The following is a 20,968-nucleotide window of genomic DNA, read 5'->3' as shown; positions in this document are numbered from 1 at the left end:
ACAAACTCTAGATCTAAACACACACTAGAAACATGACACCATAATAAAAAAGAACAAAATCTTGACAGTGCAACATGGATGAACCCTCACAGACAATTTAAGTAACAAAAAGGCTAAACCCAAAGACCATATCTTCTAATGGTCCCATTCATATGAAATGAAAGAACAGGTAAAACTAATGTATAGTATCAAAGATCAGACTACTAGTTACCCTTTGGGCAAAGCACACTGATGGGAAGAGGACAAGAGGAGCCTTCCGGGAGCTGAAACATTCTGTATCTTGGTCTTTGTTGTGGTTACACAAGTTGTCTATTCACATACAAATCAACTGAGCTGTACACTTAAGATTAGTTGCACTTCATGCACTTTCCTGTGTGCAATCTATAGCTAAATGAAGGGAGGCAGGATGCAGGGGGCATATAGCATCAAGACTTAATGTCTCACTTACAGTAGGTAAAGAGAAATGAAGGAGTTTATTACCAGAAAATAAAATATGAATATAGGGTGTAGAAGGGTGTTTCTGGAAATTCACAGGTGCAAATAATACAAATAGAGACCAGCTCACTGAGAGCTAAGGAGGGGACAAAGCAATGAAAGGACCAAAGAAAGGAGGCAGAACCATGAATAAAGGACCCCATCCCTCCCTTCTGAAAGGGGCCTAGTTCAGTCCTTCACTCTGATCAAAAATAGACATTTTACCCTATTACATAACCTATGAATGATGCTTATCTGCTCCTGGAATTGACTTCTCTCAATATAAATAACATCTCCCAAAGAGTCCTAAATTCTGCATTTGCATGTTAGGAAGCCAGATTCTGCCTGTTAAAAAGCTAACATTTCTAGATTCTCCAGAAGAACTTGTTGGTCTTCCCTCTCTGAAGAGGCAGCAGGCTGGAGAAGCCTGACACATCTAACTGCCCCTACCATCTCAGGCCCACCTCAGACAGAAATTTGTAGATTGGAGAAGGAGGGGGAGCTCCCTTGGGGCTTTTGTTGCAGCTACTGAGACCCTATTAGTGGTTCTGTAGGGAGAATTATTTTGACCATTCCAACAAGCCTTCTGCAAACATGAAGGATGGTTTAAACTTCTAAAACTGGCAGGAACCCAAGAAACTAAGGTTTTCTGAGGCTTAGAAACTTCCGCATCAGTTTGACCACATCAACTGCTTCAAGCTGAAAGTTTATATCAAAAATCAGCCACCGATTTTAGAAAGAGACGTTCCCCCTTTCCTTCTCAGTTCCATGTCATTTTCATCATCTTTGGTTAATACTCACAGTACAGCTGTTACGAAGGGCATCAAATTTGCGCTGGATTTCATCTCTATGTGCCTAAAAGGTAAGAAGTCGATTATAAATTTTTCATAGGGTGGAATACAAATTCTACATGCTATGGGTCAAATAAAGAAAATCACGAGCCAAGAACCCTGTTGTAGCTGCCCCACTAACTTTTTTCCAAAGAATTAGTCAAGACAAGCCCAACATGAGAAGCTACAGAAATACACAATGCCTATTGACAGCAATTAACTATTTAGATCACACATGGGCTTCCCTTGTGTCTCAGCTGGTAAAGACCTGGGTTCGATCTCTGGACTGGGGAGATCTCCTGGAGAAGGAAAAGGCTACCCACTCCAGTATTCTGGCCTGGAGAATTCCATGGACTATATAGTCCATGGGATTACAAAGGGTCAGACACAACTGAGTGACTTTCACTTCACTTCACTCATACCCTGTACAAATACATATAACATTCAGATTTAAACTAGGGACTAGCAGAAGAAAGGAAAAGAACATAGGAGGAAGTTTTAGTCTCCTTTATTTGTCTTACTCCCCATTCTTAACCTTTGCCTTTTCCCTCCAATTGGCTGCCTGCCCCCTGCACCAAGACTTCTCCCAAGAAAGAACACACACACATAGATAAATACAGGACAATAGCCAGGACAAAGTAGGGACTTAAAAAAAAAAAATTAAATCCCAAGCTGTGGAGATTCAGAAATCCTATTTAGACCTTGAAGTAAATATACAGGCTTTCACCAAGGTCGAGGTACTCTAAACCAGTAGGATTCATTCATCTGACAAGGATTTTTTGAGTACATAAAACATGGCAGACACTGTAGCAAGACACAGCTCATGTGGCCTAACCTTCATTCAGGCGTGGGCAGACAGAAAATAAACAAGCACATGATTGCAAACAGGGGCAAGTGCTATGAAGGAAACAAATGGGGCCTAAGGGAAAAAAAATAAGGGTGAGGGGGGAAACTGACTTAGATGGGGTAGTCAAGGAGGGTTTCCTTGAAGAGGGGACATTTAAACTGAAATCTGCAGGATGACGAGGGGCCAGCCATGCAAAGAACATAAAAGAACAGAGGGAAGAGCATCTGCAAAAACCCTAAAGCAAGAAAGGGTTGGGTGCATTCGGGGAATAAAACAGGACTGAGTGGCTACAACAGTTTTTTATACTTCAAGTTGTAACATGAGAGCGAGGATGTCAAGACGGGGTTTTTTGTTTTGTTTTATCCAATAAAATGGAATAAACAGGGTAGATTAGAAGACATCAGCATGCATCTTGGACAGTAAGGGTAAGTACTGTTGTTGGAAACTTGTTTTATTATTATGAACATAATTCATCAAGTATAAGTTGCTATCAATTATAAAATTCACCACAGCTTTATGTAACATTAAGAAACAGAAATATTGCTAATGAAACTATGATATGTTTATGTCCTTATGACAATATATATATAGGCTATAAGATACATCCTCATTAGCTACCTTAAAAATTAATGAAACACAGTATTTATGTCCTCTTGTAGTAGACTGTAACGTATAATATATTCTTCTGTGGGTTGTGGCCAAATAACTTTTGAAAATCACTTGTCTAAGTCACAGCAAAAGAGGGAAAATGTGGCCCAAGTTGATGGTACAGAGGCAGGCCCAGAATCCTGAAGGCCCAGAAAACAGTTTGGATTTCATTCAAAATGCAATTAACTAAAGGTCAACAGAGGTTTTTAAGATGTGGGATGACATTGCCTATCGTTTTGTGGATGCTGTAAGAAAAACATCAAAATAGGACAAATGTAGAAGGAAGTAGGACAACCACTGAGGAGGTTATTGCTATCATTTAAGGAAGAGAGGATGGTGGGTTGGAGCAGGATAGTGGCAAAGGATGGAGAGAAATGGATGGAGGTGAGATCTTTTTTGGAAGCAGAGGTAATAAGAGCTGCTGATGGACAAGGAGGCTAAGGGTACCCTAACAGACTTTTGATTTGGGAGACAAGGTAAATTATGGCACCATTTGCTTAGCTATGAAAGCCCAAAGAAGAATCCAGTTTGAGGCAGAAGAAAAAGTGTTCCTCCTCTTTAAAGGAAATATTAGCCTCTATCAGAAAATCTAGGCCATCACTCAAAAGTCTACAAATAATAAGTGCTGGAGAGGATATGGAGAAAAGGGAACCCTCCTAAACTGCTGGTGGGAATGTAAACTTGTGCAGCCACTATAGAAAACAGTATGGAAGTTCCTTTAAAAATTAAAAATAGAATTACCATATGAAACAGCAATCCTATTCCTGGGCATACATCTGGAGAAAACTCTAACTCAAAAAGATACATGCATACCAATTCATATCAGCACTATTTACAAAAACCAAGACATGGAAGCAACCTAAATGTCCATCAACAAAGGAATAAAGAAGATGTAGTACATACATACAATGGACTATTACTCAGTCATAAAAAAAAAATGAAATAATGCCATTTGCAGCACCATGGATGAACCTAGAGATTATCTTACTAAGTGAAGACAGAAAATGACAAATATCATATAATACTTATACATGGAATCTAAAATATGGCACAAATGGACTTCTTTACAGAATAGTAACAAACTCACAGGCATAAAAAAGGGGTTACCAAAGGGGTTAGTGGGGGGGAAATTAGGAGTTTTTGATTAGTAGGTACAAACCACTATACGTAAAATAAACAAGGTCTTGTTGTATAGCACAGGGAACTATTATATCTTGTAATAAACCATATAGGAAAAGAGTATGAATCACTTTGCTGTACACCAGAAACTAATACCACATTATAAATCAAAACAAATTAAAACACAAAGGTCTATAAGTAAGTCAAAATATTCATCACCTAATTTAGCTATGATATACTTTATAGTATCTCTATTTTGCCATAAACTAAGATTCCCACACGCTTAGTGGTAAAGAATCAGCCTGCCAGTGCAGGAGACGTAGGTTCAATCCCTGGATCGGGAAGATCTCTCAGAGAAGGAAGTGGCAACTCACTCCAGCATTCTTGCCTGGGAAAGCCCATGGACAGAGGAGCCTGGCGGGTTACAGTCCATGGGGTTGCAAAAGAGTCAGACATGACTTAGCAACCAAACAACAAAAGACTAGATTAGATGCTGCAGAAAAAAAGATTAGTGAACTTTGTAGACAAAGCAACGGAGACTATCCAAAATAAAATACATAAAGGAAAAAAAAAGACTTAAAAAAAATTAATGCAGCATCAATGAGCTGTGAGGTAACTCCAAGGAGCCTGATATACATGTACTCAGAATCCCTGGAGTACAGAGGTGAGACCAAAAAAAAAATCTGAAGAAATAATGGCCACAAAATTTCCGAAGTCAATGAAAAAATAAATCCATGGATGAAAAAGCCTAAATGATCCCTAAGCACAGGAAACATGAAAGGAATTAAGCTTTCGTGAAATGAATAAATGAAAGGAATGGAAGAAATGGAGTAAACATGAAAGGAATAAATCATATCATAATCAAACTGCTTAAAACCAGTAATAAAGAGAAAAAGCTTGAAACCAACCAGAAAAAAAGACAAGTTACTTAACAAGAAACTAAGAGAACACAGATTTCTCACAGGGAGGTTGGGGAGGTTTGGCAGGAAGGAAGCTAGAAGACAGTGCAACAACATCTTTACTGAAAGGAAAACAAAAACCTGTCAACCTAGAATTCTATAGCCAGCAAAAATTTCTTTCAAAAAATGTCAAAAATGAAGGTGAGGGTTTCCTTGCTGGTTCAGTGGTTAAGAATCTCCCTGTCAACGCAAGGGACACAGGTTTGACCTCTGGTCCTGAAGGATCCCACATGCCATGAGGCAGTTAAGCTCTTGTACCACAATTACTGAAGCCCACGCACCCTAGACCCCATGCTCCACAACAAAAGAAGCCACTGCAGTGAGAAGCCTGTGCACTGCAACTAGAGAGTAGCCCACAGCTTGCTGCAGCTAGAGAAAGCCCACGGGCAGCAAGGAAGACCCAGTGCAGCCAAAAATAAAATAAATAAAAACATTTTAAAATGAAGGTGAAATAAAGACCTTTTCAGACATCCCAAAGCTAAAGGAATTTGCTACCTGTAAACCTATACTATAAGAAACGTTAAAGGAAATTTAGGCAGAAGATGACAGAGTCTTAAATTTACATAAAATAAAAGAGGACTAGAAACATGGTAAAACAAAAACCAGCAACTGCAGACTTATACATTTTAAATCAAGAGTTATCACTTAGAATCAACTTCTCAAATAATTTTTTTCAACTAATTTAAAAGATTATAGCTTTTCCCCAAAACTCAGCTTTTTGCCCAGCAATGATACAAGATTTATTAACTTAAAAAGGCAAGACTACTATTTATCCAGAGTAGAAACATGGCTATTTGTACTACTTGTGAATCTCATCTGTGGGTATCCTGGAGGAAGAAATACCACCCTTAAGTTAGTGAACTCTAGGAGTTTACAGGAGTGAACAACTTTTTTTTTTTAAGAACCAGATAATAAATACTTTTGGTTTTGAAGGCCATTCAGTCTTTGTCACAACTATTCAACTCTGCTCTCATAGCACAAAGGCACCCACAGATAACATGTACACAAATAGGCATGACTGTGCGTCAATAAAACTTTATTTGCAGAAAACAGGAAGCATACTAAATTTGGCCCACTGGCTGTAGCTTGCCAACTTCCATTCTAAATAACTATTTGGTGTAATATCTCTCAAAGACAGAAACAAGAAGCTAAAGAAAGGTAAAGTTAACTTCTTCAAAGCCTAAGCAGTGATCATTAAAACAAAAGCTCTCTAGCCTAGACTGAGGAACAGAAGCCCTGTTCCCATTCCATTTTTTGACTAACTGCAAAGTTTCCAAATAACACCGCACCATTAAAAACTTGTTTAACTGCTCTACAGTAGTCTGAAATTCCAATCACTAATATTTCTATTATAGTTTACCATTATGAGGCCTTTGCATCATTTTGACACATCAAACAGCAATCTTCTCTGTGGTTATAGTATAGGGAACTACCATCTTTATGACTTTTTATTATTGACTGAAATATAAACACAAGATGTAGAACCAACACTGTTGTGACTGCTGGAAGTACTGTAACAAAGAGCAAACTGATCTGAGTTTAAAAATAGCAAGAAACATGTTTTATGTTTCTTTGAAATAAGTTGTAAAATGCATAAAAAAGCAAAAGGTCACACAATAGTATATATGAAGGTAATAAAATACATAAGACAAGCTTTGAGTTCTCTCAATAAATAATATCCATGTTAATTAGATATTAGGAGTTACAGGGAATAAGGACTTATACCCTTAAAAACTACTGAGGACCCCAAAGGGCTTTTGTTTATGTGAGTTATACCTATATTTACCACATCAGAAATTAAAACATATCTTTAGTATTTATTTTAAAATAAAAGTATTGACTTTGTACCACTGGTGCAAATGTTAACACAATGAAAAACGCCACAAGACAGCTTAGTATTATTATGAAAATAATCTGAACTTGAGGATCCCCATGGAGCCACAGACCCCATCTTGAGAACCACTGATCTAGGGGTTGAGTGGCAAGAGGCAGAATGGACAGACTGCAGCCAGGAAATCAGAGAGGTACTCACTTTGGGCAGGGCTTATATCTTCTTTAAGGAAAGTTACAAGAGGAATGAAGAAAAGAGAATTATTATGCAGCCCTGAAGAGAGAAAATACCCAGAGCTGTGAAAACGGAAACTCACGTTTAGAGGTCTGACTGTCTTCTGGGATCCACGGTCAGGATCCTACAACACAGCTTTCACACCATTCTTTGGGAAGGCAGGGACCAAGCAAGACTGTCACCTTAAGTGACCCAAGCTCACATCTTGCCTTGCTTATCATGCCCATGGCTTACTAATTCAATTCAATGATTGACAGTTTCATAAAAGAGAAAAAGAGCATGCATTGACTAATGATTTTAAGAAATCAAAGAGGATAATCCTGGGATGCCACCATCACACTCTGTTGGGAGGATCCCTTTCTTGAGTGTCTCTAGCTTTCAACTCTTGATTAGTCAGCATAAGTCTTGTAGCCAAATCAGTAAAAGAGCGTGAGGACAGACATGAAGCATGTTCACTGGGCCGTGCTGGTGGACGCAGGGCCCATGCTGCTCCTCTGCCCTGCGGACCCATTCAGAGTAACATTCCCATCACATCATGTGTCTGCATGCAACGACGTGTGCACGCTCAAATTCCCTCCCACAAAGGGATTACATGGACTCTTACATTTCAATTCCAGGTGGAAAAATTCTCTCCTCCCCCAATAAGCAATGAAGCATCTGAAAAGCATGGCTTTTTGTATAAATTTGACTCTCCTATTGGTCTGTACCTTGATTCAATCTTAGCTTTAAATGGCCAGTGAATTTCAATGCAAATACAATTGACAAGGTGGGGAAAAGGTGAAAGTGAAAGTCGCTCAGCGATGTCCAACTCTTGCGACTCCAGGAACTGTAGCCTGACAGTCTCCTCTGTCCATGGAATTCTCCAGGCAAGAATACTGGAGTGGGTTGTCATGCCTTCCTCCAGGGGATCTTCCCAACCCAGGAATCAAACAGGGGTCTTCTCTATAGCAGGAAGATTCTTTACCAGCTGAGCTACCAGGGAAGTCTAGAGAAAGGGTGAGTGGGAGAAAAAAATAAAATCTAGGAAGATGGCTGGCCCCCCTGCCAAACTTCATCAACGGAGAGCTCCCATTTAACTGTGTTCCATCTAACTTGGCCCAGGGACAGAGGCCAGAGGGGGTAACTGCTCCCCCTCCCAGGTGAGAAAGTGGCCAACTCTTAGAATTAGAGCAATAATAGCCCATTTGACTATTCCCTTTTATTGATAAAACAGCCTGCTGTGAAGCACACAAACCACCTAGAAGATCACTTTGGACGCAGCTGATTGAATTTGATTTGATGCTTACAGTGGGTCTGAACTTGGGCAGGAACAATGAGACAGGGAGGGGGAGGGTACTGCATCTGTGATCATTTTCTCTCCCAGAAAATATATACTTCAGGACAAATTCAACAAAGCCATTCAGGCATTAGCCACCTGTGGTCCATTACCAGGTTTATGGGACATAATCAAGTGGACGGGAGAGAAAAAACCCATAGCCTTCAAACTGAACTGAAGCAAACCGATTTGGGGTTTGGATTCCTGCGTGATGCGTTTACAAATAGCCGTGGACCAAAGGCACTTTCCTGCCATCATTGTGAACAAGCCCAATTTTCCAAGGGATCTTCATCTGTGAGAACTGTACAGCCCCAGTTTCCAGACTTAGGAAAGTTCATTTTTTTTTTTTAAGAAGATGCTCTCAGGCAGTGATCTCATCTGACTAAATTAAGTCGTGACTTGCTGCTGTGCAGGCGTCCTGCAGCCATTAGACACAGCGCTTTCCAACCAGCAGCAAGGCAGGACTGAAAGACTAATCTCCCCACAAATAAACAACAGCAATGCAAACAAACCCTCCTGCTTCCAAACAGGCAAGGTAAGACGCACAGCCACCAGATCCTTCCCAGTTCCAACAGAGCAGAGATAAATGTGTCCTTCTCCTCTGCTCCTGACAAATAGGATTTGAGGGACTACAGGCCAGTCCCCTGGGGAGAAAAAGCTAAAGACACAGCGCTAAGCACACAGTGGGGGCTCCTCAAGTATGGATTAAATGACTGATGTCTCCTCCTTTCAGAGCTAGGGAGGTTCATTGTTGGGGCGGGGGTTGGGGGAGGGTGGCATATTAATATACAAAGCATTAAATATAATAGTGGCTGGATTTTAGGTGTCTTGTTTAACAGCTAAAAAATGCTTTCTGGTTGTCTCTTTTTGCATTCACCCCACTCCAGAAAGCATATAAACCTTCTTGCTATATATATTCATTTCATTCTTACCTCTTTTTTTTTCCCTTCTGTGATTTCCTTTCTCTCAGACTTTTCTTATTCTATCCTGTTATACTGTTTTGTATCTTTCCAAACTGTTTCCAATCCATTTTTGAAACAAGGCGGGGTATAAACAAATACTGTAACTAATTTCTTTAAACAAAATATTGGCGGCATGTGGTATCATTTAATGAGTGTTTTCATACAGAAAACAACAGAAACTAAGGTTGCAACCAATATCTGAACTTGGCTGAAGTCCTGGAAAAGCTAGGATGCTCAAGCAACTTCTACAAAGGAGTTACTCTGCATTCCCAGAATCCTGGAAACCCCTGTATCCTGGACCGGTCCATAAGGACCCTGGAACTCTCAGATCATGTTCCCAATTTGGTCCCCAAACCCAACAGTGGGAGATAACGTCTAAGAAGAAAATTACTTAAAAGAAAAAAGATATATATGTATATATATATTATTTACACACATACACATACATTCTTTTAAACAGGGTAAATCATAAGCAACAAAAGTCCATGATCATCTGCAGAAGTAATCCTACTCTGAAAGATGCTTTAGAGATGCTCACTGACAGAGATGGGGACAGCATCCAAAAATGAATCACAATGAATAAGATACTCACTTAGGTATTGAAAAAGGCACTGAACCCAATCAGCTGCATTGTGCCCTGCCCACAGAAGAGGGTATCCTGACCAGCAGGCATGAGTGTGCCCATCCGCTTGGCAAGAACAGTATGTTACCATTAGAAATGTATGCACTTGATTGATACCAGCCATTAAACTCATTCAACTCGCTATGCCCAGATCCACCAAGCAGCCTTCCAAGAGAAAAGGGATTTATTACTAGGTTTTGCTTAAGGGGAAAAGGGTGAACATTAGCCACCCAGAGTATCCTGGTCAACTAGATGGATATATGTCCCTCTGTAAAGCTTGGAAGTTGGCATTTCATATATAAAATTCTTATCAGTCTTGTTAGCCTAGGTCAGACTCTATGAGAAGGATCAATTGTGGAAATGGCCAAACAAAGTACATTTTGAGACTTGCAGAAAGAACTAAGGTCTAGATCCAGGGACCACCCACCACCAAAGATCTATCTTCTGAGAACGCTCTTCATGTGAGCAAATCAGTCTCTCAGAAAGAGCGGAGAAGCCACGTCCCTTTTACAGAAATAATTTCTCATTCGTTAGAATCGTTTCCATCCAGAATCTACCAAATACATAATAAGATTCAAAACAGAATCTAAAGGTTGAGGGGGAAAAAAAAGGAATACAAATGAGGTTAATCAAAACAAAAACAGAAATATGGTAGAAAGACTACTATAATATATAAGAATTTTTTTTTTTAATGACTATTGAAAACTAAATAGAAGACCCAGGTAAATAGACTTTGGTAAAACAGAAATTTAAGTTATAGTGATGATGATTTTATGAAGAAGGAAATACAAAAATAAAGGTGGAACCTTTCAAGATCTTTAGGAAAGCTCACTTGATCTAGTATACCAGTGCCAAAAAAGCAGCAGCCTACGTAAGTCAACTTTCTGCCTATTCAGCATTTCTCTGGCTTGTTTTTTCCTTTCTTGGCACTTTTAAAAGTGAGCAACTATCCTCAGCTCCACACACATCCTACCGTAAGCGCCTGGATCTCTTCTTCTGCTTCTGCTGTCGTCTCTTCCAGCTCCGTCTTGGCCTGGCGGAGCTGGCTCTCCAGGGCCGCCCGTGCTGCCTGCAGGGCTGTCAGCTGGGATTCACGCTCCTGCAGGGAGAGCTGCAGCTCTGTGAGCTGGCGTTTGAGCTCCAGTTTCTGCTCTTCATGCTCTAGACTGACCTGAGACACACACAGAGAGACTTGTTGACCTTAACTGAAGAGAAAGCCAAGACACAACCAGCATCTTAAATCTGGTCATGGAATCAAATTCTCAGCACTCAACTGAGAAGGCAAATAAAATGGAATAAAACAGCTCTGATTTCGATGAGTCTCAAAATCAACGGGAGCGAGAACACATAAGAGTATATATAACATATATACAGAGCTTCCCTTCCTTTCCTTTATTACAGTGCTTGAGAAAGCTTCTAAAAAAACCACACAGCAAGAATCTATAAAAATTATGATTATCATTAGAAAAATATTTAAAAGTGAACACAAATCAACGGAACTGGACATGGAACAATTGGTTCAAAATTGGGAAAGGAGTACAATAAGGCTACATATTGTCACCCTGCTTATTTAACTTACATGCAGAATACATCGTGAGAAATACCAGGCTCGATGATTCACAAGCTGGAATCAAGACTGCCAGGAGAAATATAAACAACCTCAGATATGCAGATGATATCACTCTTAAGGCAAAAAGTGAAGAGGAACTAAAAGGTGAAAGGAACTTCTTGAAGGTGAAAGAGCAGAGTGAAAAAGCTGGTTTGAAACTCAACATTAGAAAATTAAGATCGTGACATGGCAAATAGAAGGGGAAAAAGTGGAAACAGTGACAGACCTTCTTTCTGGGACCCCAAAATCATGAAATTAAAAGACATTTGCTCCTTGAAAGGAAAACTATGACAAACATAGACAGCATATTAAAAAGCAAAGACATCACTTTGCTGACAAAAGTCCATATAGTCAAAGTTATGGTTTTTCCAGTGGTCATATATGGATGTGAGAGTTGGACCATAAAGGCTGAGCAATGAAAAATTAATGCCTTCAAACCGTGGTGCTGGAGAAGACTTTTCAGAGTTCCTTGGACTGCAAGGAGATCAATTCTAGTCAACCCTAAAGAAAATCAACCAGGAATATTCACTGAAAGGACTAATGTTGAAGCTGAAGCTCCAATACTTTGGCCAACTAATGAGAAGAGCCAACTCACTGGAAAAGACCCTGATGTTGGGAAAGACTGAAGGCAAAAGGAGAAGAGAATGACAGAGGAAGAGAGAGTTAGATAGCATCACCAATCAAATGGACATGATTTTGAGCAAACTCCAGGAGCCAGTGTGGGACAGAGGAGCCTGGCGTGCTGCAGTTAATGGGGCTGCAAAGAGTCAGACACAACTTAGCGACTGAACAACAAAAAACATGAACAACATCTTGACGGTAACAAGGCCATCTTTACAGTGGGATTACAAGTGGAACAACAGACTGCATTCTACTTATTTTAAGTATTCTTGTTCCGATTTGTTCTCATCAGGTAACCTGAATTAAGGTCACACTGTGAACTAATCATTCCTTCCTCCATCTACCCATCTATCTACTCAAACTTTCATCTATTCAAGAAATACTTACTTGGCAAATTCTATATATAAAGAAATACAGAGATGAAACAGTCTCTGCCTTCAAGTTGGGGAGAAAAACTAAAAACCAACCACTACCATACATTGTGATCAAGTGCAATGGTCCAGACATGCAGAAATGTGGGAACACAGCAGAGAGGGAGAGAAGGTAATTGTGGATCTGTGTACTGAAGAATCCCAGGAGCCAAACAAGCAGATAAGGGGGGAAACAAAACTCCAAGCAGAGGAAGCAAGACATCCAAGGCATGGAGATGTGGAACACCGTGGCACAACTGCTGACATAACCAACGTGATAAACTGTTCTAAGGACCAGACCCTGTGCTGGACATGAGGACACCAAGCAAATAAGAGATGCCTGCTGCTCTTTGAGAGCTCTGTTTATTGAAGACAGCCAAGGGGTACACAGGAAATAAGCTAATCATGAAAGGCCAAGGGGACCCAAAGGAGACATCCCATCTAGGTCCAGGGAGTTAGAGAGGGCTCCTTGGGAAAGGTAAAACCCAAGTCTCAGAGGTCATAGGCATGAAGAGGAGAAAGACAAGAGATGTAACCTAGAGAACCAATAGGATTTTGATGATACAGTCACCATAGGGAACAGTATGGCAGTTCCTTAAAAAACTAAAAACAGAGTTACCATATGATCCCACATCCCACTCCTCAGCATATATCCAGAGAAAAACGTAATTCAAAAAGATACATGCAACGCACTGCAGCACTGTTTACAATAGCCAGAACATGGAAGCAACCTAAATGTCCATCGACAGAGAAATGGATAAACAAGATGTGGTATGTATACACATTGGAATACTAGTCACTGTAAAAAGGAATGAAATAATACCATCTGCAGCAACACGGAGGGACGTCAGACAGAGAAAGACAAATATCATATGATATCACTTACATGTGGAATCTAAAAATAAAAGGTACAAGTGAACTTATTTACAGAACTGAAAGACTCACAGATATAGAAAACAAAGTTATGGTTAACAGGGGGGAATGGGGAAGGGATAAATTGTGAGATTGGGATTGACATATACACACTACTATATATAAAATAGGTAACTAATAAGGGCCTACTGTACAGCACAGGGAACTCTACTCAATACTCGGTAATGATGTATATGGGAAAAGAACACAAAAGAGTTGATATCTGTATAACTGACTCACTCTGTTGTATAGCAGAAACTAATACAACACTGTAAAGCAACTGTAAAAATCATCCCATAAAAATTTTAAAAATAAATCAATAAAGCTAAACTCCAGACTCCCCTAGAGTACATACAGCCCTGAACCTCTCTGGAAGTGTCCTAAATTTCTCACACCACCCCTAGCTATACAGATTCAAGAATAAAGCAACACACCCTCCCGGGGTTAGATTAATGCCCAGTGGAACAACAGCTGCAGGGCAGACACAGAAGACATTTGTGGGAAGGGAAAGCAAAAGACAGCCAATGTTCCCACGCTCAGAGAAATCTTGAGTTATTTACACTTACACTGCTAAGGCTCACGCTACAAGGAAGTGTGGTTAAACTTACTGAAGAGTAAAAATATAGCCTGGATAAGAAAAGTAAAACCACTGCCTAAGGCTTCTGGACAACCAAGAACAATGGTCCTCAAACTCCGGAAGCATAAGCATCACCCAGGGTGCTTGTTAAAAATGCAAATCCCTGCTCCTCATCCCCTCACTGCTCAACTCAATTCAATTTAAAAAGCTGAGGGAGGAAGCTCCCCAGGAATCTGCATTTCAAAACAAAGGCCACGTGGTCTTAATAGAGAGGGGTCCACACCTTGCCAACCCTGGTCCTTCAGAGAAGTGGCCTCACTTAATACTCCAGTACAAGCAAAGAAGACATTCTTAAATGTCAGAATTCCCTCATGGTTTAGTCCTTAACTAAAGATGGTCTGCTTAACAGTCTTTGCCATAACAGAGATCATACACTCTTGGAAGAATTCCATCACAAATATGAGTCCCTAGTCATCACGCCCAGTTGGGATGTCCCACTTAGAATGACCTCCCTCCTGAGTTCCGGTTCTGTCTCTGCCAGTGTCTACTAAGCCAACCTGCTGGGTTGACAGCCCCACAGATCAGGGGTGGGTCTATCTTGTCACCACTGTCCATCAGGCTACTAACTGGCAATCGGCAGGCATTTAATAAATACACAGTTGGTGATGTCAAGTCACAGCTTAAATCAACCTCAAAATATTTACAACTAAATGTGTGAGATTTCCCTTCCCAAACCTGGCTATCCTTCCCAGCTACTTTATCCCTCTGAAAACAATCACCTTCCATCAAACAAAACTAAAGTTCAGATTTCTCGCTTAGTCTCCCACTGCCACGAAACCTGTCACTAAGCCATACTATGTGCTAAACTCCAAGCGAGGACACGGTCACGTGATCCTCCATGACCTGGGACAGAGGGTCTGCCCCCATTTGAAGGTGCACCAATTTACGTCATTCTTGCATAACCTGATAAAGGAGCAGCCCTGAGGTTGTCAAACTCCTAACAAGTGGAGGTGGAATTCTAACCCAGACCCCCGTGGTCCCGACTGTACTCTTCACCACCATTCATGATGGCTATTGATTTGAGCTCAACACCTGGCTGGCTGGGGTCTCTGGTGCTCCAACAAATACCCTTGGGAGGTCACCCTTCACTTTTACCTCCCTCAGCCTGGTCTCCAGCTCCAGCAGACGGTTCTTGTCACTGTGGTCTTGGTGGCTTATTTTTTCCAGCTGCTCCTCCAGCTTCCGGTTCTGGGCCTCCAATTTCCCAGCTTGCGTCTCCAGGTAAAACTTCTGTTGCCTGAGTTCTGAAATCATCTCTTCCTGGGCCTTCCTGGTGGGGTGGTAGGAGGAGCCAAGCAAAATCACAGTCTCATTAGAGGTGAGCATGTACCCCCTTGGAAGGACAGGCAGAAACAGAGAGAAAGGTGTGACTCAGCTAAGTGGACCACACTTGTTCCCAGGTTAGTGCAGTCCAGACCTGGCCTCGTGTGCATGACTCCAGCAGGGGGACCTGGGGCCCACTTAGTCCCCACTGCTCAGAGTCCCTTCTTGATGAGATTAAGTATGGCCAAGGGATACTATCATTTCACTCTTTTGGTAGACCTTTTTATTTCCTAGTCTGTACAGGACAGCAGGAAGGGCCTCCTGAGTACAAGAGCACCCTAATGACTCACTGAGATGGGCCCTAGGGAAAAGGGGGTCATAAGAAAAGGAATGATACTCCTTCCACTTCTCTGTTAACCACAGGCTGCTCAGAAGCTGGAATGACTCAAAGATCAGACAGCGGCCTACCAAGCAGGTTTAAACTAAGATGGGAATGTTTAAGATCTCTAAAGGGACATATCTAAGGTGGCAGGAGCCAGGGGGCGGGGGGGGGTGGGGGTGGAAATCCTGGAGATTGTAATTCTTTGGGGGAAAAGATTAAGATCAAAGTGCTCCTGGATCACAGGAGACTACCTGCTGAACCCCCCAAAACTCACACTCCAGGGCCCAGCTTCACAACAGAAACTAGATGGCCCAGTTGGGCACACTGGAGACCACCTCCAACTGATTACAGGATGCAAGTCTGGGGAACAAGGATGGCAGCTCTCCAGAAGCCAGCTATAAATAGACTCGTTAGAGAGAGCAAAACACTCTGTGATGGGACGGGAAGCTGAAGCATTTGAGAAAACCCAGCTCAAAAGAGAAGACAGGGTAGAGCGAGACCACTTCAGAGGGGGCAAAGCTTCCTAAGTATAGAGAGGTTGGGCCCCAGAATGGGAGTCATTAGATCCACTTCGGCTCCACCACACAGCAGAGTGGAGTTTGTGCCCCAGGAGGCAGGATCAGACTGGAATCAGGCACGCAGTTAGAATCTGAATACTTACATGTTCCTCTGGGTAAAGAGACTGCTGTTGGCTGCAAGTTTATTGGCTTCCGACAATTCGACTATCCTCTGTTCCAGGGATCTGATCTTGGAATCCATGGCATTGATCATCTGAAAGACAAGGGATCTTTTGGAACCCTGCACACAGATGGTGCCACTGGAGTGAGAATGACACAGGCCACATGGGCCAGGGAGAACGATCATCTGAAAGGCAGGACCATCGGACCAGAGACTCAACTAGCTTATACCCTGAGGGGCATAGATCTCACAGCCCCAGCGATGGCACTCATTCATTTTATCAACAGGGGCTGCACATCCCCCTAGCAGCTGAGGGACCTGCAGGAAACACAGGCAGGAGGACCTGTTGAGGAACCTGGCATTCCCTGAGCCAATAGGCCTCGTTAAATCCCTGTGTCGCCCGCATGTGACCTGAGCCTGCAGGAGCCTCTAAACCTTGCATCTGCAAGCTCCTGCTCTTATCACCCATGGGCTTGTCGTTCTCTGAGTGATTCCTTCTCACCCAGCCCTTACTGTCCTAGATTCTGTACATCAAAGCTTCCCCAACTTAGTGAAACATAAGAATTGGCCAGGACAGGAAGGGTGGGGAGGGGACGGGCTTGCTGGTTAAAAATATCACTTCCCAGGACCCTCCTTTAGAGATTCTGATGTGAAAAATCTCAGTAGGGTCTGAGATAATAAGTAGATTAACAAGCACAACAGGGGAATCTTTTAAGCTGCAGGTTTCTGAAAACATCTGCCTACAGGGATTAGAAAGGAAATCAGATGCCTGGCTGAGGCCAAGGGCCACCGGGCTTGTTATCGGGGGAACGTTTTAAAAGTCAGTTCTAGTTGATGCAGGTGAGTGTGAGTTCTTAAAGGGTGTGAAAGGCAAAACTGGCCACAAGCCACCACTGCCACGTTTTACCAGAGGAAGGACTTGTAGAGAGAGCTTTCTGTTAGTGACAGACTTCACAAGATAAAACAGACCAAATGGACTCTTCTCCAGCCCATGATTTCTGGCATGGTTCACAATCCCTCCCATGAAAACCGGCTTTGCGACTCCATCTACCTACCGCCTTCTGCTCGCTGAGAATTTTGCCTTTTTCATGGGCCTCCTCTTCGTGTCTTTGCATCAGGTTCTCCAGTGTCTCCTTGTCCGCTAGGTCTTTCTTTATCTGATTGTCCAACACCTGAGGGGAAACAAAAGGAGAAGTTAGTGTCCTGAGCCCAGCAGACTAACAAGAGGTACCGGAGAAGCCTCACTTCCCCAGCTCCAGGGCAGAGATCACTGGGATGAGGTTAAGAAGTCAAGCGTGATCATCAAGTGGCAAGTAACTGGAGGACCTGAACTAAGAATTTATTTTAAAATTAGCGGCCAAAAAGACCAGAGAGGGATAGTCAAAGTGCAGGTGGACACCAGAATGAGAGCGGTGGCGGGGGCAGATCTCTCTAGAGATCTTATGATTTGCAGCTAGTACCTCGGGGCAATGTTATAGTAGTCAAAGTGCCAGCAGTTTTCAGAACGATGCTTGCTCTTAATTTGTACAGAAATAATTTCGTTATCTCCAGACTAGGAATGGAAGGATAGAAAGTTGAAGGCTGAGGAAACCTGTGTGACCACAGAAAGCTGACATTCAGAAACAACCAGGGACAAGAGGATTCTGCCTACTGATAAAGTAGGTGGGGAGTCAACAGACTGAAGAGACGGCATGGGTTGGGGGGACCTCTTTCCTCCGATCCTTCCTCTGATCCAGCTGGGGGTTAAAAAAAAAAAAAAAGTCACTGGAAAAAGATACCTTTCCCAGGGGAAGAGAAATCGTGTTCTCAGTGCTGAGAATGCCACTGTAAGCACCTAGTGTTCCCAAGAGGAAAAAATAAAAACAGTAATGGTGTCACCATCCACCAGCTTGATCTAATGTTCTGCGAGGGACACACAGAGCACCACCAGTTGCCAAAACAACCAGCGAAAATGAGAGGAAGAAAGGCGACATCATGACTCGCCAAGCCTTTGACCCTGTGTTTCTCATCACTGAGCTTCTCTGAATGACACCACATCTGATACTGGGAAGAAAGCCCAAAGAATTGGGGTCACAGATGGGAGCTGAAATCTGCCTTTCCCACACTGTCTATTGTGAAGGGCCCTTCACAGCTCATGGGGACATCGTCCCTGAAAAGAGCCAGTGAGCAGGGAGAGGGCCTGCATGATAAAGAACGAAAAGGACAATTTCAAAGAGGGTTTTAAACGAGAACTGACTGATGAAAAAAACAGAGTGGAAGTTGGTAGAAAAGAATAAGAGGTGGAGGACGGGGTCATGGGAGGAAGGATGAACCTCAAGAGGATAAGCCGCCTGTTCTCTTGGATGTCAGGATGCGATTCTAAAATTACGAGTAAGTAAAGGACCGAATCTGGGGTATGATCACAATTATTACCAAAATGGCCTCACAGGGGATAAAACAGGGCCACAAAGCAGAGCTGACTAAAAAGAAATGGTTTCATAAAGCCAGGAGGGAAGGAAGAAGAAAACAAACCTCTCCTTAACATTCTCTAGGATCTATAAACCCAAGTTCTTGCCACCGAGAAGGTAGCAAAGAACACATAATGCCTACACAAGGAGTCTTTTGCTTATGAGGCAAAAAGCAATGAAGCCCATTTTCAGAATGACTATTCAAAATAAGACCTCCCCAAGGACTTCCCTGGTGGTCCAGTGGTTAAGACTCCACGCTTCCAATGCAGGGTGCCCAGATTTGATCTCTGGTCAGGGAACTAGTGTTCTTGCCCGGAGAATCCCAGGGATGGGGGAGCCTGGTGGGCTGCCGTCTATGGGGTTGCACAGAGTCGGACACGACTGAAGCGACTTAGCAGCAGCAGTAGCAGCAGCAGGGAACTAGATCCCATGCCACAACTAAGAGTTTGCATGCCACAACTTAAAAGATCCCGCGTGCCACAACTAAGACCCTGTGCACTCAAATAAATAAATAAACATAAACATTAAAAAAGAAAAAAAAGACCTCCATTTTGGCAGCAATGAATATCAACACAAAGAAGTATGAGCCAGAAGGGACAAGCCTTTATCAAAATGGCACACATCCTGGCTTTGACTGGGCTAACCGGGCAGGAGGATGAACAAGATGATGCCTGAGAGGGAAGCAAGGAATTTGTTTGAAATCAGAGATTCCACTGTAGACATTTGTATCAATTTAAGATAAAACATGGCTTTCTGACAGGAAAGCCAATATACTCACCCAAATTACAGAATGAATTTTGCAAAGGTAACATGCAAAGGTGCCAGTGGACAATGTAAACATTCTCATAATTTTCTGAAAGGTAGTTTATTTCAAAGATAAAAGTCTAGAAGCCAGAAAGAACTAAAACCAAAAATTGGCAGATAAAGTTGAAAATGTATGAAAGCAGGCATTCACATTAAAACTAAGGTCCATTCTAGGTTCTTTCCTTGCATTTCTTTCAATGAAAAATAACCAAAAGTAACCCCGGGGTGAAAGAGAGGATGCCAGAATAGTGATGGTGAGGATGCTATGTGAGTATGTATACTTGTTGTTCCCCAAAATAGGAACAGCTAACTCTTTGAGGATACCAAACAAACCAGTAATACAATCATCACAAAAATTAAAAGACTCCTTCAATGTCTGACTTGGAAGGGAAAATAACAACAGTATTTGAGATGTAATGACCAACGAATGTCTGATTCTCAAGAATATAAGACATAATTAAAGGCTTGGTCCAAAATCACAATGAAAATATGGTGTGATTTTAAAAGGAAATAGGCTGGTGGTCACTTCTGGCCACTGAACTTACTACAAAAAATTGAAATGAAATAATAATGTCAATAAGTGAAATAATTTAATTCACTATTTGATATAGTGGACTAGATTACTTAAGCCAGCTCTTCTATGAAAAATGACTTAAAATGCTAGATAGAATATGAAAAACATTTTCCAAAAGTACCTAAGAATTGGCAAGAGAGTAAGAAATTACAGACTAAAATCTAAGTGAAAGCAGAAACCCAGAGAGGTAAGAAGCGCAGAAGGCTGTTTTGAACTTGAGGCATTCGCTGAAAAAAAACTTGAGCTTCATTTTTAATCTCCTCAAAGGGTAAGGAAATAGAGAAGTCAAAGCCCAGGGATGCCCCCAAAGTGGGCACACATTTTCATTCAAGGTCTCAAAGAATCCCCATTATTAATTTGCCAAGGAAAATGAGCAGCTGACCAGGCACACAAAAAGACAGACACCATAAAAAGAACCAGGAGAAACAACAGCAGAAACAGACCTTCAGATACTTCAGATACTGGAATCATCAGCTATAGATAGAAAAATAACTATGCTAATGAGTTTAAAGAAGCAGAAGATAAGCTTCAAATGAATGCAGGGAATGAAAAGTTCTTGTCTTAAATATTCTAGTAAACTTGGAAAAGAACCAAACAGACTGACAAGAAACCAATAAATACAGTAACTGAAATTTAAAACCCAATGGAATAGTTTAGCAGCAGATTAGACAGGGAAGGATTAGTACCCTGGAAAATCAATTAGAGCTTAACCAGAATGCAGCACCAAAAGACAAGCGGTAACCTAACACATGCCTAATCAAATTCTCATAAGGGAAGGAAAGAGAGAAGA

At 41.7% G+C, this 20,968-nt stretch overlaps 1 protein-coding gene across 6 annotated transcripts in view; it reads right to left on the bottom strand.

Annotated features, from left to right (window-relative positions):
- CIT (citron rho-interacting serine/threonine kinase) overlaps positions 1-20,968 on the bottom strand; it is a 171,882-nt gene that overhangs the window by 41,349 nt on the left and 109,565 nt on the right. For all 6 annotated transcript variants that reach the window (XM_040250781.1, XM_040250783.1, XM_040250782.1 and 3 more), the window contains 5 exons: positions 17,409-17,525; positions 16,337-16,446; positions 15,126-15,300; positions 10,815-11,012; positions 1,276-1,329 (listed from right to left, as the gene is read on the bottom strand). In XM_040250781.1, the coding sequence (XP_040106715.1) occupies positions 1,276-1,329; positions 10,815-11,012; positions 15,126-15,300; positions 16,337-16,446; positions 17,409-17,525 (654 nt within the window). The remainder of the gene's footprint in view (positions 1-1,275; positions 1,330-10,814; positions 11,013-15,125; positions 15,301-16,336; positions 16,447-17,408; positions 17,526-20,968) is intronic.

Source organism: Oryx dammah, unplaced genomic scaffold, assembly GCF_014754425.2.
Source record: "Oryx dammah isolate SB20612 unplaced genomic scaffold, SCBI_Odam_1.1 HiC_scaffold_12, whole genome shotgun sequence".
NCBI classification, from domain to species: domain Eukaryota; kingdom Metazoa; phylum Chordata; class Mammalia; order Artiodactyla; family Bovidae; genus Oryx; species Oryx dammah.
Note: the sequence above shows the minus strand (reverse complement) of the source record. Positions and strands in the feature narration are given on the sequence as shown.